We start from the raw sequence: 26,915 nt of genomic DNA on the forward strand, positions 1-26,915 counted from the left end.
TACATCCTGATAGGAGGTGACTCATGCTTTCTGTTTATTCTTTGCAAAACCTACACTTGTCCAATTAATTCAGTCCTACCATTTTCTTAAAGCCATTAGTTCTTTGTCTTGGGTTGTGTCCTTGGTCTTGGGCATTTATTATAGTTCGTTCTCCACTCCAGTTGAGCTGACCTCTTCCTCTCCATTGAACCTTCTTTGTCTATGTGCCTTTGTGTGTATAGCCCAATATGTCAATTGTTTTTTTAATTTAAATACCTTCCTGCTCTCTCATCGTTCTTCCAGTTGTCGGATATTTGTTGATATTTCGTTTTATATTTTGTCTTTTTTGCAATCATTGGGGCTGTATTCATTGCTGTTTCGGTTTCATGCACGATATCTTCTATTCGCATCTGTGTTTGAAATTTTTTTGCTTGGTGGGTTGGTAATACCTTTTCTGGCTTGCAGTCTACATGGTTGCACACAAATTGGATTTGGTCATCTGTTGAACTTTTTATATACTCAACCAATCCGACAGTTGTCATTCTGTGCACTAGGTTGAGTTCCATCAGGCCGCTACCTCATTCTCGTCTCGGCAGGTGTATTATGGGGATGCATTAATTTTTGTAGAACATTTTGTGGATCGTGAGGAGTTTCCTTGTTTTGATATCAAGTTTATTGATTTCCGTTTGTGTCCAGGTTTTTATTCCACAGCTGTATTGGAATACTGGTACTGCTAGTTGATTGATGGCTTTGATTTTGTTTTTGTGGAGAGGTATGTTTTCAGGATCTGCCTCGTTCCATGCAGTTATTCTTTGGTAATTATTTTGTGCATTTGTTTGTGATGTATTTGGTGGCCCTCTTCTAATCTGAGGTATTTTTATGATGCTTTGTTTTCCAGCTTCTGTTTTGTTGTATCTCTAACAATTTTTATGTTATCCGTTTTTGTTGATCTACCTTGTATGAATGTGCATTTGGCACACTTATCTCAGCCAAATTCCATTTTAATGTCGTTGGAGTATCTTTTCATTAGTTTCAGCTATTCTGCCAATTTTCATTGTTCGGTGCGAAGAGTTTAAAATCAGCCATATACAGTAGATATGTTACCTTTCCTATATCTTTGGACATTGTTTTATTGAATGTGAGGGTATATCCATGTCCTTACTCATTAATGAGGTTGCTCAGTCGGTCCAGGGCCAGACAAAAAGGAGGCCAAAAGACTTTCACACTGGAAGATCCATCTTTCTTCTGAGTGCTGTAATATCAATGTGATATTCCGGAGATCCATGGCTTTCTCAATCAGTTTGATTATTTTGGGGTGGATCTTGCACAATTGCATGCATTTTACATCCATGAATGTGCAACACTATCAAAAGATTTTTTGTAGTCTATCCAAGCTGTGGACAATTTGGTTCTTCTTGTTTTAGAGTTTTTGAGTCTGGCCCTGTTTAGTAGTAGGTGGTCTCTTATTCCATAGCATCCTCTTTTACATCCATTCTGTTCTGCCTCTGGGCCTCCTTGTCGTGTTAGGTGGTGGTACATCATTTCTGTGATTCCCATAAGAAGTTTGTATGTTGTTGGTAGACACGCTATTGGTCTATATTTGGGGTAGTTGTGTTTCTTCAGATTTTGGGATGAGGAAGGTGTTACCTTCGGTGAGCCATTCATCCATTATTGCCTCCCCTTGAATATGTTTGTTGAATGATTGAGCGTCATGATTACGCAGAACATCTAGTTGCTTCAGTCAGAAGTTTAAAATTCCATCCATAAACTGGAAGCATTTTAAAAAATGTTACATCATGAGGCATTTCTTAGTACAAGTTGTCAACAAAGTTTTTGAGGGTGAATTTGATATGCTGAATTTGAATCGGCTTGTTGCCAAGATAATTTTGCATCATAAATGCACAAAATGGCAAATCCAATATGGACAATCTCACTGACTCTGGAAACCCCCCTTTATCTATTTGCTAAAGACTCAACTCTCTGCCATGACATCCCTCATCCTTCAGCTACAGTATATAAGCAACAGCCTCTTCCCTCTCTTAAGACCTTGACAAAAATCACAAGATAGTCAAATACTTGGAATATGTCTTTGAATCCTGACAAATCGCACACTCTCGCTATCTCTCTTCAAAAGAACCATCTGGCAAACTCTCCCATCTACTGTTTTTTTTCCAATTATCTTGGGGAAATTCAGTCAAGCAAACTCCTGGGTCTCACTAACAGACATGATCTTTCTTGGGCAAACCACATTTCAAAGTTGGCTTTCAAATCGTCACTGAATATGAATCTTGTGTCATAAAAGTCCTTCATTGGCACACCTGAACTCTTATCCACCTAAAAGGCCTTCGTCCACAGCTTGATGTACTGCTCTCTCCTATGGGCTGGTGTCACTGTCTCACAACTTGCCCAGCTTGATGCTGTGGAAACTAAGGCCTTCAAGATAATTGGAATCTCCCTTGATGAATGTGAGTCTATGGCCTATCACTTTTGCATTGTAGACAGGTTGTTGGTCTCTCTGTCTTCTACCGCCGCCTTTCTGGTCTTGCTCCCTCTGCTCTTTCCGTGCCTCCCCCCCTCCCTCGCCCCGGTTTCTACAGGGTGCACATGGTCCACCATCAACCCAATTTCTGGAAAGACTCCCAAAATCCAGAATCACTGCTCACTGACACTCATTCGTTCCTCTTTTTTTCCCACCTGTGGAACCAACTTCGACACTCTTCAATCTCATTCTTCCCTCCAGGGCTTCAAGACAGCTTTACACCACCATCTTAGATCACCCGTCCTCCCATCCAAACCCAATATATTTTCTACCCCCATTAACCTGCCCCTCACCCCCAAAACCCACCTCCTTCCAAATTCCCAGTTTTTCCTTCCTGAGAGTTTGCTTCTGTGTCCATCTTGTCCACCTAATGCATTCTTCACTATCCCTCATTCCTTCCTCACCCATTGTTTTCCAAGTCTCCCTCCATTTTGTCCTTCAACTCCACTTTTGCTCACCTCCCTCTTCTCTTCCTTTTTATTATGTTGTGTCCTGATCCGTACAGTGTTCTCGATCTTCCGCGGGCCTTGACTGTATCTAAAATTAATTGTTGTATTTGTCCCATTCCTTTATCATTCGCTCTCTCTCATCTCCATTTCCGTGACGGTGTTTGGTTTCTGTTCGTGGAGCCTGCTCTATTCTTCTTGCAACATTGTTTTCCTGTTATTTTTTATTGAATGAGCAGTGCTGTTGCAAAGCACACAATATTAATCTCTTTCAAGGAGGATGATTTTGGTGTGATTTTACAAATTGATCGGTTGGTTCTCTTGACTAGCATTTCCGTCCGTTTGTTTGTTTTTCTATTCGATAGTCGTGATCTTTTTTTTTGAGTGGAATCAGTCATATCTTCTCCATTGTTAGCATAGCTCTTTTCCAATCTATGCTGCTTTTAGTTGTTATCCTCCTCTCCATTCTGCCATCTTCTGCTGTTCCCATTTTCATCCCCTCCATGTGTTGGTGTCACCTGGTCCATGTCAGTTCATCATGTCCGCTCCCCTCCGAGGTGCGGGCTCGCATCCACTCTCTCTGTTACACTTTGACTCTGCTGCTGGGCTCTTGATCAGGTCAGGTATGGGAGCATGTGCCAGAACAGCGCGTCGCTGCGTCCACTTTCTGCCGGTACTCCAGGGGCCTCCGTCTGGCCATCCCCCAGGCAGATGCCAGGCCCATCCCCATCTCCTTGAGATGATGGTCAATCTGCTGCAACCACGAGGCACGTGGTCGGCCCACTGGCCTCCTCCACTCATGAGACTCCCTCGCTGAGAGAATCTGGTGAGCAGGATCAGCGTCAGGAAAACGAGCCACATGTCCATACAGCTCTTGATGTTACGTCCCATTCCAAGTTCCAGATTCGTCTTATAGCCCCTCCCCTTGCAAGTCCCCACTATCCCTCTCTCCATCCCTGGTAAGCCCTAATCTCCCATCGTCCTCACGTCATCTGCCACTTGTTTCTGGCCCTAGATGTTATTTCTTTAATTGTATTCTTAGTGAGGTACTTGTGAATTCTTGAATAATTTTTCCAATTTATGAGATGGAACTGTCTCTGTTGTGATGGCCATTTTAGTCTTCTTCAACTAGTCCATAAATATGGCTCCTCTGCCATGCACCCCTCTCCATGACCCACATGCAGAATTCACTTTACACTGGAGGATGATCTCATTCTTCTCCAGACTCCAGCTTGCTTTATTTGAGCTTCTTTTCTGGAGCTTTAGTTTTAATTTTGCTGAGGTGTGTGTCCGTCCAGGCCATAACCTTTTAATCATGAAAGTTTCAACAAACCTGTATTATGACAATGTGGAGAACATTCGATATTTTTGCTCTTCTTTTCATCAAGTTTCTTTCCAGTGCAAAGATAACATGGATGAGCTTTGCATTCTCAAATGATTTCCACTTGTGATTATAATTGAATGATAAAACATACCTGGCAGCACAACCCAAGTGCCAAGGTAAGCAGCGAAGTCTCCCAAGGTTCTCATCCAAACAAAGGCCTCCCGTGGATCCACTACACGCTGCCATTTGCAAAAGCCGTGATTACCTCATAAAACAAATGATGAGCTGCTTGTGTAAATCGTTGCAGTCAAATCAGGTCTTTTATTTTATAACAGGGTAAGTGCTAAACACGAGATGGATCGAAAGGTTTTCTCCATAAAACATGAAGGAACAGAGACGTTAGTCCTTGTTTACGTCATTTCCAGTCAGTCATACATTTTTCCCAGTGGTTGGTGTTTCCTGATACCGTTTTGGCATAGGAGTGATGGTTTTGACCAAGTCCTTGAAAAGGCTGATGGGATTGGCGAGATGTACGCACACTCGCCTCTAAACCCTTCAGCTTGGGTTTGAATCCCGACCCAGCTGTAATCTGTCACCTTAATGTTTCACTGCCAATGTGATTCATCAATGTGTGTGTCGTTCCTCGGATGGACGTTAAACTGGGCGTCCCATGTGCTGGCATGAGTTGGTGAATGTTGAAGATCACACGGTGTTCTTCCTGAAGAGTAGGTGAGCTATCGTCAGCACAATGGCCAAATTACAAATTCCTGCCCTCACTCCTGCTGGGAGAAGGATGGCAAACCGCCTAGGCAAACCACGCAGAATAACCCTTGCCAATAAATTGCTTCAGCATCACCAACACTGCAAAAGAGTGTGGTACATCAGATGGGAAGTTATTGAAAAAGGGTAAAACAAACCATTCTGACTTGTGTGTATGTGTGTATTGTTGGTTGTGTGTTGTCGGTTATCTCCATATGCCAGTTTCAGGATATGGAACGGAGTCTTCCCAAGTCTCAGTGTCCACCTTCATGTATGTGTATGTATGTGTGCACATATTGTGTGGATATGTGCATGAAAGTTGTTATAGTTGACTGCTATCTCTATATACACACACACACACACACACACACACACACACACACACACACACACACACACACACACACACACACACACACACACACACACACACACACACACACACACACGGGAGGGTTTCAGGAGATGGAATGGAGACCTACTATGTCTCAAAGTATCCGTGTACATGTGTCTGTACACAAGTAGCTCCCACCAGTGCATTGCAGGCTGCTTAATGCCCCTCTCCACCCCACGCCTCCCCCCCCCCCCTCATCATTTAAAAATGAAGATTCAAGCTTCGTCTTGCAGTCTGTGCAAACCAGCTTGAGATTTTAGTGTGATGTAACCAGATAATTATGGGACGTTATCAAGGTGACATGTTCCCATCGATCAAGTACGGATGGCAGGTGATGCAAGACTAGTTTGAGGATCATGACATCGATATTACACACCTAACCTGGCCATGATATTATCGACATCAATGTGACAGAAGTTTGAGTATCAGGTTCAGACCTTTCCACAGAGACACTGCAACCTTGTTTGACATAATAATATGAGATCTTGCAGTTGGAATGTACCAAACGTCGCCCAAAGTTATTTACCACCTTTTGGAAGAATTATTTCCACATATTCTCCCAAAACAGTGAGAGTTGAGATATGTCCCCGTTCAGGGCCTCTCACTAATGAAAGCAATCCATTAGTAACAATTGAGTGTATCCATTCCATCTTCTCCTTTAACACGTATCGATTTCTGCCCTGCATTTCGGAAGGGACACCAAACCAGTCGTACCATCCACTGAACATTAGTCGGTTAGCATTATCAATTCCATCACTGTTTGCACCTGTATCATGGGTGGGGGTGAGGGGGGAGGGGTTGGGGGGGAGATATGATTCTTCAGGTGGATCATATGGAGAGATGGATAGATAATCAGCTCTCGGTTTTTTTTATTTGGAACTAAGCTTCCCGAGACCAAGTTCTTCATGTATATTTGGAATCGCCTTCCGTTTTTCCTGCCAGTAAAGTTAAGGTGCTTCCAGCATGGTATGATTTGCATAATGCATGGATGTTTGCCTGATTAGAAATTGAGAAAAGCGTTGGATGTTTTCCACCTCCCCCCTCCCCAATCCGTTCCTTCCAAGGAAACTAGCCTACTGCATGGTTTCCAACAGCCAATTTGTAGATGGGTTCTGTAAATACTAAATGTCATGATTATAATTAAATAATTTGTCAAGATTAAAGCGGAACATCCAACAAAGAGTGGCTAAATTATTAGATGTGGAAAAATTTGCATTCTGGTTTGGCAAACATCAGGAAATTCATTGAGAAAGTATTTCGATTACGAAATTTGTAAAAAAAAAAAAAACTAGTGCGGGCTCGTAGGTGCGTGCCCGTAGGTGAGTGCCAGTATGTGCAGCCCTCTCTCGCCCCTCTCTCTCACCCCCACTCTCACCCCCCTCTCCCGTCCCCCTCTCTCGCAGATATTGGTCGACAGATAAATGGCCGGAACTTGGGAACCGCTCGTCCGATTAATATCAAACCTCGAAAAGGCACATCCACGGGTCCCCAGCAATATTCCTGGCAAGTTTCAATCAGATGGGACCGTCAATCGTGCAAAAATAAATAAATAAACATTAATTGTGATGTCATTCGTGATGTCATAGCACCGTGTCTCGTCATTGGTTGACAGATAAATGGCCGTAACGTGGGAACCACTCGTCCGATTGACATCAAACCTTGAAAAGGCACATCTGCAGGGCCCCGGCAATATTCCTGGCAAGTTTCAATCAGATCGGACCGGCGGTCGTCAATAAACGGCGGTCGCACACAAACAGACACACATTGCTGGAAATATATATATATATATATATATATATATATATATATATATATATATATATATATATATATATATATATATATATATATATATATATATATATATATATATATATATATATATATATATATATAATAAAAATTTAATTGAGGTTTTTATTTATTACTTGGCGAAATCTTCGATTTTGTCAAGTATGTTGGTCTGTTCCGTTTGTTGGTTTGTTTGTTTGTCCAGTCGTCTGCAGCCCAAACGGCTGGACCAGTCGTTCTTACATTTTTACACCTGATAGGCAATCCACGTGAGACGGTCCGCGTCCAAACCCCGTCTTAATCGGACTAAACGTCACGACGTGAAAACACATTTTTGGACATAACTCAGTGACCGGAAGTCATAGCGACTTCCTGTTGACGCCAAAACAAACTTCAATGGAATGTCTAAATGTTTTAAAATGCATGTTAGTACAAATTATGCACAGTTTTTGCAAGCATATGACGTCAAAGTTTTTAGCTATTGGCGTGATTTAAAAAAAATTCTATTCGTTCTACAGGTCACAATTCTTAACCGATTTGGATGAAATTTTAACAGCTGATAGAAATCCACAGTGCAAAAAGATATGTGACTTTTGGTGATGTTCAAGATCAGGATCTGGATTCTGCATCACTTTATATTATCGCCAATTATAAACCAATGGGGACTTTGTGAATTACACATGGTTATTTCTCAAACAGTTTTGCACTTATTATATTGAAACTTATACTGTCTATTTATGCATGTAATATTAACATGTGTACAAAGTTTGATCGAAATGGACCCAAGGTCAAGGTCAGGGTCACCCAAAACATGAAAAACACACATATAAAATACAACTCGTTTTTTTTTTGTTTTACAACATATTTCAAACCTGATAACGGTATTTTCAAATATTTTCTACGATCAGAATGAAGGCAACAAGCACCGATGATAAGTTGTTGAATGTCACATGGTGGCTTTAAATGAGTTGTGAAAATTTTCAATCTGCTGCCGTTACCATGACAACATGCGCCTGATAATTGTTATTTGTGACGTCGCATCATTTTATTAATGTACGAACAAATAAACACCACACATTCCATGACATTACAGCTTGGACCACCATACGGAACGGTCAACTAATTCGCCAAGTGTCGTGCTAAGCACGATTTTTCATTTATTTATTTGTATGCTGCTTGCGGCTGCTTGGCTGCAGCATTTTATGGGAGTGTGGTTGTGCCGCTGATGCAATGCCCCTTGTTATCAGTAAGCTGGACCTCAGAAGAATGACAGGCTGAATCAACCCACCTGGTGTTAATTCAATGACAACAGGGGCTCAAACTCAAGACCCTAAGATCTTAAGCCAGCTACCTTAAAAGTTAAGCAAACACCAGGCCTTAAACAGAGGTAAAAGGCCATCATGACTATTTCTCAGATGTCCACATGGAGAAAATATCAGACCTGCTTTGTTCAAAACGGATACTCTGATGACATCATAGTTGTTTCAATGTTTGTTTGTCATTGCACAACCCACTTTATTTAAAAGTAACCTGACACTTTATTTTGGCTGCAAAGTCTAGGTTCATCAAAGAATGAAGTGACAGACCCCAGAAGGCAACGCACCAACAGTGGGGCAGCAGGATTGGAGCAACACAAACTTAGTCTCTCTATCATGTGCAGCCTGTGGTTGCTGGTTGCGACGCTGCTATGCCGCTCCGCTGATGCAGTGTCCCCCTTACCAGTACACTGGAACTCATTTTGCCAACCTCGGAAGGATGACAGGCTGAGTCAACATCCTGGTGTATTTTAATTCAGCAGCCAACGGGGTTGAACTCAGGACCCTTGAACTCAGGACCCTAGGATCCCTAGGATCCCAAGCCACCACCCTAACCACGAAGCCAACACCAGACTTACAAACTTAGTTGAATGTAACAATCTGTTGACAACGTGATTGAACATAACAAATGGATTCCAGCTCACATTATTTCGACCGTATTCCTGCAATAGTTGACAAGATATCTAATGTCTTTTTTTTCATAATTGTAACCATTCCTTTGTTTCATATCTGTTCAACTCTTTAATCATAGTGCTTGAATTGGAGAAAAAAACTCCAATCAAAATGGTTTGAAGGTGAGTAGTTGATAGTTAATTAAATAATTGCTCCCAGAATCCTCGTCAGGTGAAGAGAGGCGGGGGTAGCAGAGGAAATCTATGGCACCGATGACTAAGTTATAAAAGTTTCCACTGGTGAGCATGTACTCTGAATAGGTCACTCTTCTATTGAAAAGCTGTCAGGATGGCCTAGACCCTCGAGGTACAAGCTCTCGCCTCTAAGCTGTTTCGCCTGGGTTTGAGTCTCAATGCAGTTATAAACTGTCACCCTGGAGTTTCGCATGAAGGCAAGACACCGTCCCTCAGATGCACCTGAAACTGGGTGTCCCATCTGCCAGCATTAAAGATCTGACTGTGTCCCTCGTAAAGAGTAGGCGAGCTATCTCCGAACGACGTACACTGTGAACAAATTCCAAATTCCTGCCTTGATTGCAGGTAGCAAGCGGTTTGGTTTTCTTCGTGGTTCCTTGATCGAAGATAAACGTCTTACGATGTCAGAGTGTCGTTGCTATCTGTGCAGCAGCTTCTGCAATATAAAACGATTGACAAGTTGGTTCATGTGAACAACCACTCCGCACTGTTGTACAGTATCTTGCCAAAATTGTTGTGGAGTAAAAAGAAGTGGATGCAAGTTATTTTGCCATTTAAGAAAAGGCAAACTATAATATTCAGATTATTGATGATGTAACTTCAGATGGGAAACTTGCTTTTTCTTGTGGAGTTATTTTGATTGCACTAAATATTCTGGATGAAATTGGTCACCTGCTTTGCCTAGAAAGTATTTTCAAATCAGGTATCTCATTTGTGTTTTTGTTTCCTGGACAGGTCCAAGCGATCGAGAAGAAGCTCGACTTCCTTATAGAGTTTTACCGCCAATCTATGAGCAAGGGCTCGATCCATGGGTCACAGCTAAATATCCTGAATGCTGGTGCAGATGACAGCTGCGAGACTCCTGGGTCAACACCACCCAACGAAACGCAAAACTACGACCCCAATGGAAGGTCTCCTACACGTCGCTTCGATCACCTACAGGTTCCCATGAGGCAAGAAAGTCCTGGCCTGAGCTGGTGTATTGGAGAAGGATCGGTAGAGGAAACTACAATGTCACTATCAAATTCTGCATCGCTCGTCACACAGACCGAGCGGGACATCACAATAGTCATCAGCCCATCTTCGTCGGATGGCTGCATGATGACAGATGCGAGGGATTTGCCAAGCTCAGCTCGGGCAGCTACCTGCTTGACTCTTGCGAGAACAATAGATGTATCCGAAACAGATTCTGGAATGACAGAGTCGGTACCCCCATTACTTGCTGTTGAAGAGATCGACGAATCGTGTGTGGCCGAAACAGAGGTGTGTGAAAACAGTCCAAGTTTAGGTGAATCACTCTCTCCCAGTGTTGGCCAGGATGATGTAAACATGAGAGAAGATCCACAGGCTTGAGTTCGACTCTACCAGACCAAATTAACTTTTAAATGTTTCAGGAAATGCATATTTGACTCCACATATTTCCACAGAAAATTGGCGTTCAAGGCGAGGAGAGTGAGGAAGAACAGGCTGCTTTGTACTTTTACTTCTGCAATGCGAGACCATAGTATTCTAAACCTGTTCCGTCCTTTTTTTCTTAACTTGTACTCACAATTCCCCCACCTCCCAAGTAGATCTTATTCTTACAGTGAAACCAAAAATCATCTGATGACTGATCTTCGGACGAAATGCTTAATGTTTGCTTCCAGGAAGTAGAACAATCCAATTCAAATTGAGCATTTTTCCTTTGTTTTTTGTTTTTTCTTCTGTTTTTAAAACTCTATCTTCACACTTCAGCGGACCTGTCTTGCTGCAAAAAAGTTAATCGCATAATTAAAACAAACACTTAATACGTTTGAATAACCAGCATGAAACTCAACCGAGCTTAAACTATTACCGATTCATAGCTGTTAACTATTTTTATTACGTAAAACCAGCACAATGTAAAATCTTTTGTTATACGGCAATTTGCCAGCACTGTTGAATACACCACCCTGCTATGGAAGTTGTATGTGTGAAGAATATAAATGCACCATACGGAATTACACCCACAAGCTCACCATCGTCCCATGGGGATGCCGACACAAATGTAACGCATGCATCTTGGATCCGATCTCCTGTCATGCATGTGCCGGCACCGGCCTGCCCTTAAAGAAAGAAAGAAAGAAAAAGATCTATATGCATACAATTGCCGGGTTAATAAAACTGGTCGATCACCAACTAACATCCCTTAATAATCCTTCCTTGGTTACAAAATAAACGCGCACAGGCTTATCCTATAAAAGTCGGTCTTCAACTGGTGCATCTCTTGCACATCAGAAATGATTAACGTGCCGCAGTGAATGCCGTGGTTATATGATAAAAACCCTAAAATATCGCCATTGTTAATGATGGTAATTAATTAGCCGCAGTGACTCGAATGTTGCCATGGGAACCCATAATTGCACCGAGTGCTCCTCGATTAAGGGCCAAGACAGGAGTTGCAAAAAAAAAAGGATTGGTTTTAAATTATGTTAAAATAGACCGTTTTGGCGAGCGGAGACTCGTGTCTTCAGACAAGGCCCGACGGCTCACGGAGGCTGCAATCTGACAAAAAAACAAAATTAATTTGAGGCACAGCGAGAGCAAGACTCGTACTGTGAGCATCTTATTGAACCGACATTCATCATTTCATTTGATGGTCCACAGGTAAATAAATCTCTGAGGCATGAAGGCTGCACAGTGTTTGAGAAATACAACTTTCTAATAAATACTCCTGTTTCCTCAATTACTGGCTTGCCTGAGCGGCAACATTTGGGATTTATTAAACACAGCAGGTTTTTTTTTGTCTTTTTTTTCCTTTCACAGCAATGTCTTGATTGTTGACAATGGTGATTTATTCATAGACAATTACAGCAAAATGGATACGCAGCAAGCTGCGGCCGAGAAGGCACATTCTGGGGAAACGATTCATTGACAAAAATTCATAGTCACTCGCATGCCTCTTGGCTTGAATGGTGCTCCGGTTGAGGACCTTTGAGTTTCTCCTCTACTGCAATTCCCTTCTCGGCTCCAGGAGGGACAGGACGTGGCCTGCAGCGTTTACTCGACTTGTCACGTCGCTCACCTGCTGCATGCCTGCGTATACAGCGAATGTTACTATGCATAGCAATGTATGTGTGGATTATACTTTTTAAGCTTAAAAAATTGCCCACGTGTAGTTACAAAATCGGTGACACCGGTAATTTCAGACACCTGGAGGGTAAGAGGTGCAATGGACTCGGTGGCGTAAAGGTTAGAGCGTCCGCTTTGAGTATGGGAGATCGGTAGTTCGAACCCCGGCAGAGTCATAGCAAAGAATTTAAAAATGGTACGTGCTGCTTCCTGGCTCGATGCTCAGCATTTAAAAGGATAGAGCATAACCAAACAACCGTAGGTTGGCAACCATAGCACAGGCAAATGGCCTACTGTGTTGTTGCAAAGGAACAAATATTATATCAATATCGGCATATGAGCTGCTCCATCAGACTTGGTTCCCTCTTTTGGCCACAATGTGGTCATGACACATCCAGAAAAAAGCACTTCATATTTCAAAGTCAAAAGCCATTACCACAACGTTTTGAAAAAAATGAGGCCTTCTTCCAAATTTTAAATTCGCCATAAATCTGCAAAGATAACATAAAGCAACAGACGTGGTCTCCCTCCTGACACTGCTGAAGCACAAAGTTCTGGATTCTTGCATTCGTCCTTGGCCATTCCAATTTGGTAATGAATCTGATGAGTTTGCCGAAGTTGGCCTCCTGCATTCACGCTAAGAAAACTGGCTCACCCAGTTGATTTTCGTTCTTCCATGTCTTCTCTGGATTTTACTCCCAAGTAGCTCATGCACATGCACAAGCGTTGCAAATTAAGGTGCTTCAGCAACATCCCTTTGAGACCTTCAAAGCTTGTGATGGACTGTGATGCAATAAATTAATTGCTATGACGTACGAGAGATGAAATGCGACCAATTAATCGGCACATTGCAAGACCGTGAAACGGGTAGACAAATGTGCCTTGCGCAATTTCCATTTCATTAACAGTACAAGTAACTCGTGATAACGGTTTGACATCCAAATAATTTCTATTGTCAAATCAGGCTCCATTAATTGCTTTGAAATAAATGCACAGGAAAAACCGTCAACCACATACTGTGCAAAACGTGGACAGGATTTTACCATGTTCGACTAGATTCCCATCTTTTTGATAAAGTTTTGCTTGTCCCACCTTTCCTCATGTGCATGTGGATTTTGTCTCGAGCGGCCACGGCCAACGACTCCATCCTCCAGCGCATTACTAGATGCCAGGGTGGATGTCCCCTGTGTAGTCGACGTGCCCCGGGACCGCCTTGCCCCGCGACTTAAGGATGGTCCAAGCAATGCTTGGGAATACAGGTCATGCGAATCCTCAAGGACCCGTTGACCTGACTTCTCAAACCTTTGTTTAGGGAGGTGGACACAAATGAAAGAGTCAAATTAGTCGTTTCAGATTTCACCATATTTCTTGTCTCCATGGGCAGTTATACGCTAGTCAGGCTTTCACCCCCCACCCCGACCACCCTCTTCCCACCAATCACCAGGAGGCAATTTACACAATACTAGGCTGACAGTGTGTTGAAAGTTTTTTGCCAATCAGGATTTATGAAGGGGGTCACAAATCCAATCAGTGTCTGTAATCAGAAGGTCAGCGACTTGGATTTCTTGCTTCATTATCAAAGGAAAAAGCCTGGTGTTGACTTCACGGTTAAGGTGGCTGCTTAAATATCTTAGGGTCTTGAGTTTGAGCCCCTTTGTCCCGTTAAAATAACACCAGCTGGGTTGACTCAGCCTGTCATCCTTCAGAGGTCAGCTAAATGAGTACCAGCTTACTGGTAACAGGGGCACTGCATCAGCAGCACAGCCACACATCCAGAAAAAAATGACACAACCAGGACTCACAGGCTGCATGTGAAGCAACAACATTGAAGGAAAAAGCCCACTCAGTCAGACAAGTGCAGTGGAAATAGAGTAACAGGTCGGCCTGTATAAAAGGTAAAATGATGTTGACCCAAACAAAGTGCAACAAATTATTTAAAGAATCGTTAACGATGTCACAACATGCCTCGAAGCTTGCTCACTGAGGTTTGAATCCCAACCCAGCTATAAACTGTCATCCCGGTGTTTCAGAGGCAGGGTGATTCATCAATGTGTGTGTCGTCCCTCGGATGGACATTAAACTGTGCGTTCTGTCTGCCAGTATACGTTGGTGAGTGTTGAAGATGCCACAGTGTCCTTTGCGAAGAATAGGCGAACTATCGCCAGCAACATGAACAAATTACAAATTCCTGCCCCAACTACATACTGGGAAGGGAATGGCAAACCACCCAGTATGTTCCTTTCCAATAAACTGCTTTGGAATGAACGTCACTCTGTCACAAGAGTATGGTACATCAGAATCTGAGAAATTGTGTCGTTTTGGTAATGCGATACACAAATCTGAGTTGGCTCCTCACCTTCCCCTCCGCCGACCCAAAAGGAAGGACGCCCACTCATGTACAGTCTTGCAGCTGCTAACCCAAAAAACAGAAGGGATACCAGCAGCAAGTGTGGTCAGGTACTTGGTCAGAAAAAATGCAAGTTGAGGCCTTTGCAGGCCAGCATCCATGGCCTAAATGGCAAGACAAGATGAGAAAGCAAAGAATGAGTAAAGAGTTGGAATGTAGAGGAAACATGTAAGAAGTGTCCTTTTTAATTTATATTTGGAAACTTATTATACTGTTAGAGGCATATGGTACCACTTAGCTGACACTTCAAAGCAGGTGCAATCTCGCAGGGGTTCTAACAAGGCAGCAAATTAAACTCAGTGCTCAGAACATTCAGGCAATTTCCACTGTAGCTACGTGCAGTATTTCCACAAATCAATTTCAAAAGTCGATTTTGAAAAGGAGGAATAAATGCGACATCTGAACATATAAAAACAGGAACAACCCTGCAATATAGCGTTAACTCAATAAAAGGCCATCTGGAAAAGGCAGCAAAATTTCAGATGGAACATTGAGATGAACGGAAACAATTTTGAACCAAGGATATTAGTACAGTTCTGCAACCATCATCTGATTTCTCTTTTTCGGGATTAAATACCGTTAGCATTGAAAGAAAAACAGCTCATTAAAATGCAACAGACGAGAGCGAGTCGAAAAGTATCCGCAATGATTGATTAATAACTGTGTTGTGTTGACCACATTGCTTATTGTAATTGCTTCACAATGGTGCAGACAGTTCGTGCTTGTACCTGCAGTTTCAACCTTGAGCAGCCTGTAGTTGTGTCGTTGTAAGGGAGTTAACATGACCGCTCCGCTGTCCGTTTGCACCAAATAAGAGGAGCATGCAGTGATACGATTTTTGTGGGATGAAGCTGCACCAGGAGCAGAAATCCATCGCAGACTTTCAGCACTATATGGGAACAGTGCTTTACTGCAGCAGAGTGTGTATGATTGGATTACCGTGTTCAAAACTGGTCGCACAAGTGTCACTGAAGAAGAACGATCTGGATGGCCGATAAACTAAAGGGTGAAAACGTATAATCCACGTCCACAACAGAATAAAACATCGAACGAGTCCGCGCCATGATTCTGGATAACCGACGGTCGACTGATGACGAAGTGGCACAACATCTGAACATCTGTCATGGTTCGACACATTAAATCATCAACAGCCGACTTGGCTTTCATAAAGTTTCTACAACATGGGTTCCAAAACAACTCACAGCTCAAGCGGATCTCTTTGACAATCTGCCAAAACCTTTTGACCTGCTTTCGTCATGAAGGGAATGCTTTTGAGACGCATTGTCACTGGAGATGAGATGTCGATCCATCATTATGAGCCAGAAAGCAAACACCAGAACATGGAGTGGAAACATCCGACATCACCAGTCAAAAAGAAATTCAAAAGTCAACCATTGGCCGGAAAATTGATGATCACACTTTTCTGGGACTCATGAGGCCCAATTTTGTAACACTATCAAGAGGGGGACACAACGGTAAACAGTGTCCGTTATTGTGAAATGCTCCGGGACGAATTGAAAACAGCTATTCGATGGAAACGCTGAGGGCTACTGTCAAAAGGTGTTGCATTGTTGCATGACAATGCCCGTCCACACAATGCCGCCAATACTGTGGAAGTCCTCTGACAATTGAACTTTGAGATGTTGGAGCATCCTCTGTACAGTCCTGACCTGGCTCCTTCGGACTTTCACCTGTTTGGTTCACTCAAAGATGCTTTAAGAGGCTGCCACTTTGCCAGTGACCAACAAGTGAAATAAGCGGTGTATGTATGACTCATCACTCAGCCAAAAACATTTCTTTTTTCTGAGGACATATAGAAGCTTGTGAACTGATGGACAAAGTGTGTTGAAAATGAGGGTGACAATGTGGGAAAAATGATGCACTTGTGCAGGCTCAAATGTGGTTATATTATTTAAATAAAAAAAATATATTGCGGATACTTTTTGACTCACCCTCGTAATTAAATAACAACATAAAAATGTACAATCAGCCAGTCACGAACAAATGCTTCACCACCAAATCCACTTTGACCCCTTGTGAAATTAAAAGGAAGACACCGGACTAATGTCTATCTACTTTAATGGGGCTGTGGCAATTGTGCGAAGTCTTGTGTGGATCAGTTTAAACATAAAGGCTCGGCAGGTCAGAACCCTCAATGCTATCCCAATTTTAAACTTTGACCCCTTGTGAAATTCAAAGGAAGACACCGGATCAATACCTGCCTGCTTTGTTTTTTTCTGTAGGGTTCGTGGCGTTCGAGCAGGTCTCCTCTTAAAAAAAAAAGTATTGGCAAGCAAAACATAAATAAACAAGTGAAATCCTTCAATACAGCGCATGTGGTGAAGCAAATGAGTACACTAATGTTAAAATATGCAATTTATGCTTTTTCAGTTGAAAAACAATTAAAAAGTGTACTTAATATTTGAAATGTAAAAATCTTATTATTGTGATAAGCACCTTTAATTATATATATATATATATATATATATATATATATATATATATATATATATATATATATATATATATATATATATATATATATATATATATATATAAACAGAAGGAATGAAATCGTTCGATACAGCGTGGCAGGGGGCCGCAAAAGAATGATGTTAAAAAAGAAGAACTTGGCTTTCAGTGTTCGGCGCGAAATGCCATGGTGGGCGGAAATGACGTCTTTCGTTCGTTCGTATACGAGAGGGAAGCGTTTCTTGGTTTTTTTTTTCCGTCAAGCAATAAATTCAATGGTTTTCATATACAGTGAGGAGAACAAGAATTTGATACACTGCCGATTTTGCAGGTTTTCCCACTTACAAAGCACGTAGAGGTCTGTAATTTTTATCATAGGTACACTTCAACTGTGAAAGACGGAATCTAAAACAAAAATCCTGAAAATCACATTGTATGATTTTTAAATAATTAATTTGCATTTTATTGCATGAAATAACTATTTGATACATCAGAAAAACAGAACTTAATATTTGGTACAGAAACCTTTGTTTGCAATTACAGAGATCAGACGTTTCCTGTAGTTCTTAACCAGGTTTGCACAGACTGCAGCAGGGATTTTGGCCCACTCCTACATACAGATCTTCTCCAGATCCTTCAGGTTTCGGGGCTGTCGCTGAGCAACACAGACTTTCAGCTCCCTCCAAAGATTTTCTATTGGGTTCAGGTCTGGAGACTGGCTTGGCCACTCCAGGACCTTGAGATGCTTCTTACGGAGCCACTCCTTAGTTTCCCTGGCTGTGTGTTTCGGGTCATTGTCATGCTGGAAGACCCAGCCACGCCCCATCTTCAATGCTCTTGTTGAGGTTGAGGGAAGGAGGTTGTTGGCCAAGATCTCACGATACATGGATCCATCCATCCTCCCCTCAATACGGTGCAGTCGTCCTGTCCCATTTGCAGAAAAGCCTCCCCAAAAAATGATGTTTCCACCTCCATGCTTCACGGTTGGGATGGTGTTCTTGGGGTTGTACTCATGCTTCTTCTTCCTCCAAACACGGCGAGTGGAGTTTAAACCAATAAGCTCTATTTTGGTCTCATCAGACCACATGACCTTCTCCCATTCCTCCTCTGGATCATCCAGATGGTCATTGGCAAACTTCAGACGGGCCTGGACATGCACTGGCTTGAGCAGAGGGACCTTGCCTGCGCTGCAGGATTTTAATCCATGACGGCGTAGTGTGTTACTTATGGTTTTCTTTGATACTGTGGTCCCAGCTCTATTCAGGTCAATGACCAGGTCCTGCCGTGTAGTTCTGGGCTGATCCCTCCTTTCTCATGACCATTGAGGCTCCACGAGGTGAGATCTTGTATGGAGCCCCAGACCGAGGGAGATTGACTGTTATCTTGAACTTCTTCCATTTTCTAATAATTGTGCCAACAGTTGTTGCCTTCTCACCAAGCTGCTTGCCTATTGTTCTGTAGCCCATCCCAGCCTTGTGCAAGTCTACAATTTTGTCCCTGATGTCCTTAGCTCTCTGGTCTTGCCCATTGTGGAGAGCTTGGAGTCTGATTGATTGACTGACTGTGGACAGCTGTCTTTTATGCAGATAACGAGTTCAAACAGGTGCAGTTAGTACAGGTAATGAGTGGAGAATGGGAGGGCTTCTTAAAGACAAAACTAACAGGTCTGTGAGAGCCAGAATTCTTACTGGTTGGTAGGTGATCAAATACTTATTTCATGCAATAAAATGCAAATTAATTATTTAAAAATCATACAATGTGATTTTCAGGATTTTTGTTTCAGATCCGTCTTTCACAGTTGAAGTGTACCTATGATAAAAATTACAGACCTCTACGTGCTTTGCAAGTGGGAAAACCTGCAAAATCGGAAGTGTATCAAATACTTGTTCTCCCTACTGTATATATAACACATTAGTTTCACAAATTTCCATTGAAAAAGGCAGTATTGTGTGAATCTAATGTGTAGTTCATGCGGAAACCAGCAAATTATTATTATTATCTCTTCAGATGTTTCCGTCAGTTGTGTGTATTTCCGTCAGTTGTCGGCCCATGAATACTCGGGTATTTCCGTCAATTGTCGCCATTACCGTCTGGGTTACGCACTGCCATCTACCGGACGGCTGTCATTCGCAGTCACTTGAGGCGCGTGGGGGGGGGGGGGGGACACCGGAGACATCGTAGTCACCGGGGACATTTCAAACTCGGTGCAATTTTATACCAGCGCACGCGCTGTAATAATAATAATAATAATAAAATATGCCATCAGAGATGGGGAATCCCCCGCCATTGAATGAAAAAGGTCACACATATTCCAGATAATGAGGGAGGTGAATTGGAAACAAGACACCATTTGGTCATCATCACGAAAAAGTTCCCCAGGGGTGAGGAACATAGTAACCAAAAATAATTGAAATCAGATAAGCAGTTTTCCATTTTTTTACAAAAAATATTTTTTTCAAGATGGCCGCCCCAGTCGGCCATCTTGGATCCGGCCACGCCCAAAATCAATAGGGTCCTTCCTTTTCAGGTGGTATATGTGTAACTCAAATTTCAAATCGATATGGCGAAAAAACTTTTTTTTTCAAGATGGCCGCCCCAGATGTCCAGGGTGTGCACTGGCCCACACACATTTCAACACTTGTATGGACTCGATTATGGGGACGATGTCGGGGAGATCAAGCTGCGGTGCATCGTTTGGGAATGTCAAGATCTCTGACCTTGATTTCGCAGATGATGCAGTCATCTTTGCGGAGACTCTAGATATCCTTTTTGGGGCCCTCGGGGTGCTGAATGGGGAGTCAGAACCGCTGGGATTACGGGTTTCCTGGGTCAAAACTAAGATCCAGGCTTTCAATGACATATTGGATGCTGCTGTCCTGTCTGTACCTGTTTGTGGCGAGGATGTTGAGGTCACGGAGAGATTCACTTACTTTGGTTGTGATATTCATGTCTCTGCTGGCTGCGAGTCAGAGGTCAATAGACGTCTGGGTCGGGCCTGGGGAGTCGTGGATTCACTGGATAATGGGGTGTGGCACTGCCGATATCTGTGCAGAGGACGAAAGTCCGAATCTTCAGTTCCTTGATGCTTCCAGTCTTGCCCTATGGATGTGAGAGTTGGACTCTAACCAGGGATCCAAGATAGAGACAATTATTTTGGAATCAAGTCTCTTCAGAGAATCCTTGGCCATCGCTGATCAGACTTTGTGTCCAGTGAGTGGTTGCTGAGAGAGACTGAAATGAGATTTATTATCTGCATAGTCCACGAGCCTTAGCTGCGGCTGTATGGACATGTGGCTCGTTTTCCTGACACTGATCTAGATTCTCTCAGCGAGGGAGCCTCGTGAGTGGAGGAGGCCAATGGGCCGACCACGTTCCTCGTGGTTACAGCAGGTTGATCAGAATCTCAAGGAGATAGGGATGGGCCAGGTATCTGCCTGGGGGATGGCCAGACAGAGGCCCCTGGAGTACTGGCGGAAAGTGGACGCACCGACGCGCTGCTCCGGCGCATGCTCCCATACCTGACCTGACCTTTGACCCACCTAAATTGAGATCCAATGTACCATACTCTGTGTTACAGTGTTGCTTCTGTGGAAGCAGTTTCTCAGCCAAGGTCATGCTGGCCATCCCTCTCCCAGCAATAGTTAGGGCAGGAATTTAGAATTTGTTTATGGTTCTCGCAATGGCTCACATACTCTTCGTGAAGGACACCAAGAGATCTTTAACATCCACCACGTATTGTCAGCAGATGAGAGAGCAGTTTTGACGTCCATCCGAGGGAGGGCAAACACATTGGTGAATAAACTCACCTGTGAAACACCGAGATGACAGTTTACAGCTCTGTTGGGATTCTAACCCAGGCTCGACAGCTTAGAGGCGAGTGTGCACACCTCCAGGCTAACCTCTCAGCCCTAAATGGGGGGGGGGGGAAACTACAAAAAGAGTGTGATACATCCATCCCAAATGTGAAGAGGATTTGTGCAGAAATGAAGAAATGGTGTGCGATTGTAATTTGTTGTAATGGAAAGAAAGAAGCAGATAATATCTCCATTCCCTGGAGGAGTGGGCTGGGGGCAAGGAGGGGAGGGAGGTAGGTGGCAAAATAAAGACAAAGTAAAATTAAATTTAAGATTTAAGTTCGAAGCAACAGACCTTAGGAGGGCAGGGTATGTGAAGACGGTTACAGTTTTCATGGAACCAGGCCATCTCCCAAGTGGGTCTCATCATGTGCTCAGCAAAGTGGCATACCAGAGCGGCAAGCTGCGGTAGCAGGTACAACAAGCTGAAGAGTACAATGCGGGTCATGAAGCGAATGAGCTTGCTCTGGTTACGACCATCATGACGCATCTGCCGTCGTACGCAATTCAACGACACCAGGGCAGCGGTCAAAAGCGAGGCTCCAGCGATCACGTATAGGCACAGAGGCAGTAGCACAAGGTAGCGCAATGCTAAAAGGTTGTGAAGACCCACAAAACAAACTCCACTCAGACCGTCTCCTTCCACCTTGCCCAATGCCAGCACAGCGACTGTCTGCAAGCCAGGCAGGCCCCAGGCTAGGCCATGAAAAAGAAGGGATTTTTGCTCAATCGCTTCCCGCCCCCACTTTAGGCCAGCAGCAAGGAACCATGTGACTGCAAGGATGACCCACCATGCTGCACCTGCCATCGCTGAGAAGTATGCAAGCATGAACAGTACTGTGCAGGGCCTTGCACGCAAACCCTGCATCACCGTAGGTGCAAGGCCAATGGCCTGATTAGCCGCATTGCATGCTGCTGAACCTTCACCCCCTGTAGATCCCACAAGATAGGCTAGCGACAAACCCATGTAACAGAGGGCATAGAAGACAATAGGTCTCTCAGGATAACGGAATCGGGAGTAGTCCAGCAGAAAGGTCAGCACTGTGAATGCTGCGGAGACAAAACACAGTCCTGCAACTGCAGCCACGACACTGCGAGTGAAGGAAACCTCATGTTTCGAAAAGAACATGCTGGGGCAGGGTGGAGAGCAGTCAGGTACGCCCAAGAAGGAATAACCCATGCCTGGAAGCACCTGTGAAGGAAGAAATGATAATATAATTAAGCTACAAGCAATGCCAACATGAAACACATTTCAAGGTTTTTTATTTGTATTAATTACCGATTTTTTTTTTAAATAATTAAACCTGAACTGAAATGCGAGCATACTTTTATGAAGATCGCTGCAATTAAGACTGCAAGAACCATTCCTGTAATGTTCGTGATGACGTAAAAATCGATTGACTGACCTTCGACATGGAGAAGCGACAAATAATACGAAGATCAAAAGAAATTCAGACATCAAAAAGACTGTTTCGCCCATCATGCTTGCACCACATTCTCAGCTGTCGTCGTCCAGCATAATCAGAGTATGTTAAACAAATAAAGACAACAGACACAGGAAGTGATGAACCTAAGCAGAAGAGGATGCACATACATGAAAGAGAGAACGAGACAGGAAAAAAAAAAGAAGAAAAAAAATGTTGCTTTTATTTATTTGTTTATTTGTTTGTTTGTTCAAGTTATTTATTCTGAACGACAACCAAGACAGTCCTGATGTCTGACAATACCTTCCCAATATAAACTAGAAAGTATCTCAAAATGTGAAGGCCATCCACATCCGCTTTGTACTTGAACTAAACTTGACAAAAACGACAGTTAAAAAACAATTGGACATTTTATTCACTAGTTCACCTCATCACTACAGGAGCAAAGGGGGTCATGCCATGATCCGTATTATTTTTGTCAATTATTATTACTATTGTTTATATTATTATTATATAATGCTAATATTATTATGCTAATATAATTACCTCCACCACTGAAAGTGGAAGAAGGTTATGTTTTCACTACTGTCTGGCTGGTTGTTACTTGCAAAATCGAAGATTTTTCAAGTATATTGGTCAGTCGATTTTGTTATTCTGTCTGTCTGTCTGTCTGTCTGTCTGTCTGTCGCCGACAGATCACGATTCAAAACCAATCATCATGAAACTTTACCAATTTGTAAAGGTAATCTCAAATGAGAAGCCTATTGATTTTGACGTCAAAGATCAAAGGTAATCTTGAAGTCAAATTTCTAAAATCATCATTTTTCATCCAATTGATTTGAAAGTTGAACAGGATTTGCATATTGCATCACTGAATTGTGAAAGCAACTATTTTTGAGGTCAAAAGGTTAAAGGTCAACTCAATTAAGGTCAAACTTCTAAAAGCATCAAATTTAATCTGAAAAATCATCAATTTCATCTGAGTAACCTGAAAATTAAGCAGCAATTGTACAGTGAGTGCATCACTGAATTTTGGTGGGGGGGGAATGGAGGTTAAAAGGTCAAACTTCTAAAATCAACAATTTCAATCTGAAAAATAATCAATTTTCATCCGATTGACCTGAGCTTTAAGATTGTGAATTTTTATCTAAATGAAATGGACAATTTGATGTATGCATGGCAACCTTTGGAGAGGGGGGTGGAGTAGTACTCTGCATGACATCTTTTCCTTGTTTGTATGCAGGATATCCCAAAAAGTTGTGGACGGATTGGGGTGAAACTTGGTGGACAGGTTGGGTGTGTGACAAGGAAGAATTGATTCCGTTTTGGTGAAGATCCGAATCTGGATCTAGATATTTGAGTTATTTAATCTTTTTATGAGTACCGGACGAGGGGAAGAGCCAAAAATCGGATCAAACAGGGCTGTTAACAAAATCAAACTTCCCCATTGGTCCATGGCGGTCGTAGCCATGCCCCGCCAGGCCCAAAAACCAAAATATGGTTCAATCGCTCGCCAACAGTGCCATGCGTAACAGCTCTGACCTTTACATGTGGCCGTGGATTTTGAAGGCGCTCTCCGGCCCTGAACGTGCGCTGGCCTCCATTAAAACGTGGGATTTTTACGGAAATCCCTGCACCGCCCGTAGGTCCTTAATAAACTCCAGCGCACGTTCACACTTAGAATTATGCCCCAAAATAACCCGACCTATGTCTACTCCGTGTCCTTCAAGGCTATGGTGAGAGTTTGATGAGCATGTGGCAGTTGTGGCGGTTATACTGTAGTGGGAACATGTGGCATTTGTCGTGAGGGAGGATTGTAGGGTGTTGAGAATTGGCACGCTGTTTGAATGGAAAATTGGTCGGCAAACACACGGGAGGGGGTCACAGCATGAACGCACGGGAGGCACCGCAGCGCAAACACACGGGAGGCACTCGCAGCGCAAACACACGGGAGGCACTCGCAGCACAAATGCACGGGAGGCTCTCGCAGCGCAAACACACGGGAGGCACTCGCAGCGCAAACGCATGGGAGGCTCTCACAGCGTGAATGCTTGGTTTCTAATGATGTTTTCTGATTTGCGTGCTGGCTTGCTTGAGTGTTTCCTGTGAGAAAAAGGGGGTGGAAGAAAAAGAGTGGAAGAACTGCCAGGTTTAAAGGTTAATGAGTTGTGAGGTCTGACTGAAAGAGTCCCACGCAATGAATCTTTCCCCTTTACTCACTAAACACATGGTGGAAGGGACTAACTAATACAAATACTGTTGAAATAACTGTATTGGGATCGCTGTATGTTGTGTGCCATTGCCTTGGAGGCATGCGGTTTCACAGAACTGCAATATATTTTCGTTTGACAAAAAGTTTTTCTCTGCAACAACTTATCCGATCGATGTAAAATTTTAAACATAGGAGGGACTCCCCATGAAGAATATTTTATTGATAACTCTGACAACATAACGTCACATGGCATGGCAGCCATATTGAATTAAAGGAAAAAAAAATTTCGATATCATTTCCTCCAAAACCGCTCAACAAAAAAATCTAAACTTGGCATATGTCACAAACTCCCCACAAGGTGTTGGTGATAACGATGAGATAATTGAAGTGGCATTGCAGCCATAATTGGTTGAATTTAAACCCTTATCCAAAAAAATCTGAAACTTCATGTAGCTGATCTACGACCCGATGTGAGTGAAGAATTCAATTTATGAAATCACAACCCGTGCCAAGAAACTATGTGACATAATAGTGTGCATGAATGATATGGTATATGGGCCATAATAGCAGCGTGTTCAGTTCACGATGGAATTTTTGTTCAGAATGAGCGCGCGAAGTGAGACTTTGCGCTCTACGAGTGCCGTTCTAATTAATCGTTTTGGTTTTTTTTATACGAATCATCCCTAAATTGGATTCAACCTGTTAATGAGGACTCGGTGATCTGACTCCTTATGACATTAGAGTAAGGATTCACACAACTGCACCCTTTTTGTGCGAAAATAAAAATGTCTTCTCAATTATTAAAAAGAAAAAAACTTCAATTAAAAACTTCAGAAAGCGTACATTGAATCGCTTCTGGTTGTACAAATAATTTATAGCCCAGTCCTCTGTGTACACACAGTTTCAGGGTTCACACAAGGGCCGTTTGATGTTACCGATGTCCAAGTGCATGAACAGAGCGATTTAGAAATAAAAGATAATCTTTTAAAACAATGTCAGTGTTGAGGTAAACAGTTGATATGTAGGAGTCACATATTTGTGGATGAAGGAAACAATAAATTCTTCATTCCTGATAATCCTGTATTGTCGGAGCAGGCCGCGTGGTGGCGCCTTTGGACAGACACATCAAGCCACGTCGGTGCCTTTGTACAGACCGACAGCATCAACACGTGCGCTTCATGACAGCCCTTGGCAGGATCTTTCTCTTTCAACAATCACTGACAGCCACAACATCCACAGGTTTTTTTTTTTTGCTCTGGATTACCACTGCAGCAAAGTTGTAGTCCACATACGACTTCTACTGTTGTCTTTCTTCCACTCCCCAAAATTCTCGTTGCCATTAGCACACCCTACGATGTCATCTCATCGCATTCCTACTTACATTTTATCAAAAGCTAATTTACGATAACAATGTGAGATGGACAGCAGACGGACATTGTTGAAAACTAACGATTATTGATTAGCGATGCGACGTCGCATAGCTTATGTGCGACATACTCATACAAGGGCAGGATGCTGACCTTAAACCTTAACAAAAGACATTGTGTGGTTTATCAGATGCTGCGACGATGCCACCTTTGGTTTCGGAGTTTTTCATTATTGTTTTGTATCTGCTTAATTTTGACAACTTTGGGTTGTTGCTACAACCAAAGGTATTGTCGTGAGCATAAGATTGATCCAAACAAATAATTAAATAATTTACACCGGGAAATCAAATGGGGTATTCATTGTACGCACTTTGTACTCACGAGGGCACCAGAAGCCCAAGTCTCTGTGGTCCTGTTGTGGAGCACTGCTGGTCACGGTGCCGGACAATGTGGGTCGGATCCTCGATGACTCGTTGAACATGCAGTCTCTAAGCCTGTCAATAAGAAAAAAACACAAATGAAATTAATTAATTCTGAAGAGTAGGAGTTATCAGCCAGGAATGGAGGAGGGGTGAGTACATGACCGATTACGTACCATCAAAAAAACGACATAAGTGAGTCGAAGTCGTGACACCTGTTTCTGGAAATATTGTGCAGTACAGACACAAAACTGCA

The 26,915-nt window shown here is 42.8% G+C and overlaps 2 protein-coding genes across 6 annotated transcripts in view; one reads left to right on the forward strand and one right to left on the reverse strand.

The window, feature by feature from the left end:
- The window catches only part of LOC147012669 (potassium voltage-gated channel subfamily KQT member 5-like), a 285,958-nt gene extending 274,871 nt beyond the window's left edge, over nucleotides 1–11,087 (forward strand). For both annotated transcript variants that reach the window (XM_085853730.1, XM_085853732.1), the window contains exon 13: nucleotides 10,150–11,087. In XM_085853730.1, coding sequence (XP_085709856.1) covers nucleotides 10,150–10,767 — 618 coding nt within the window. In that variant the 3' untranslated portion in view covers nucleotides 10,768–11,087. The remainder of the gene's footprint in view (nucleotides 1–10,149) is intronic.
- A 1,118-nt stretch (nucleotides 11,088–12,205) lies between these two features.
- The window catches only part of LOC147012671 (frizzled-3-like), a 75,652-nt gene continuing 60,942 nt past the window's right edge, over nucleotides 12,206–26,915 (reverse strand). For all 4 annotated transcript variants that reach the window (XM_085853733.1, XM_085853736.1, XM_085853734.1 and 1 more), the window contains 5 exons: nucleotides 26,611–26,734; nucleotides 21,533–22,429; nucleotides 14,861–15,015; nucleotides 13,597–13,806; nucleotides 12,206–12,468 (listed from right to left, as the gene is read on the reverse strand). In XM_085853733.1, the coding sequence (XP_085709859.1) occupies nucleotides 12,321–12,468; nucleotides 13,597–13,806; nucleotides 14,861–15,015; nucleotides 21,533–22,429; nucleotides 26,611–26,734 (1,534 nt within the window). In that variant the 3' untranslated portion in view covers nucleotides 12,206–12,320. The remainder of the gene's footprint in view (nucleotides 12,469–13,596; nucleotides 13,807–14,860; nucleotides 15,016–21,532; nucleotides 22,430–26,610; nucleotides 26,735–26,915) is intronic.

Source organism: Eptatretus burgeri, chromosome 14, assembly GCF_056783735.1.
Source record: "Eptatretus burgeri isolate ZD-2024b chromosome 14, Ebu_testis_v1, whole genome shotgun sequence".
NCBI lineage: Eukaryota > Metazoa > Chordata > Myxini > Myxiniformes > Myxinidae > Eptatretus > Eptatretus burgeri.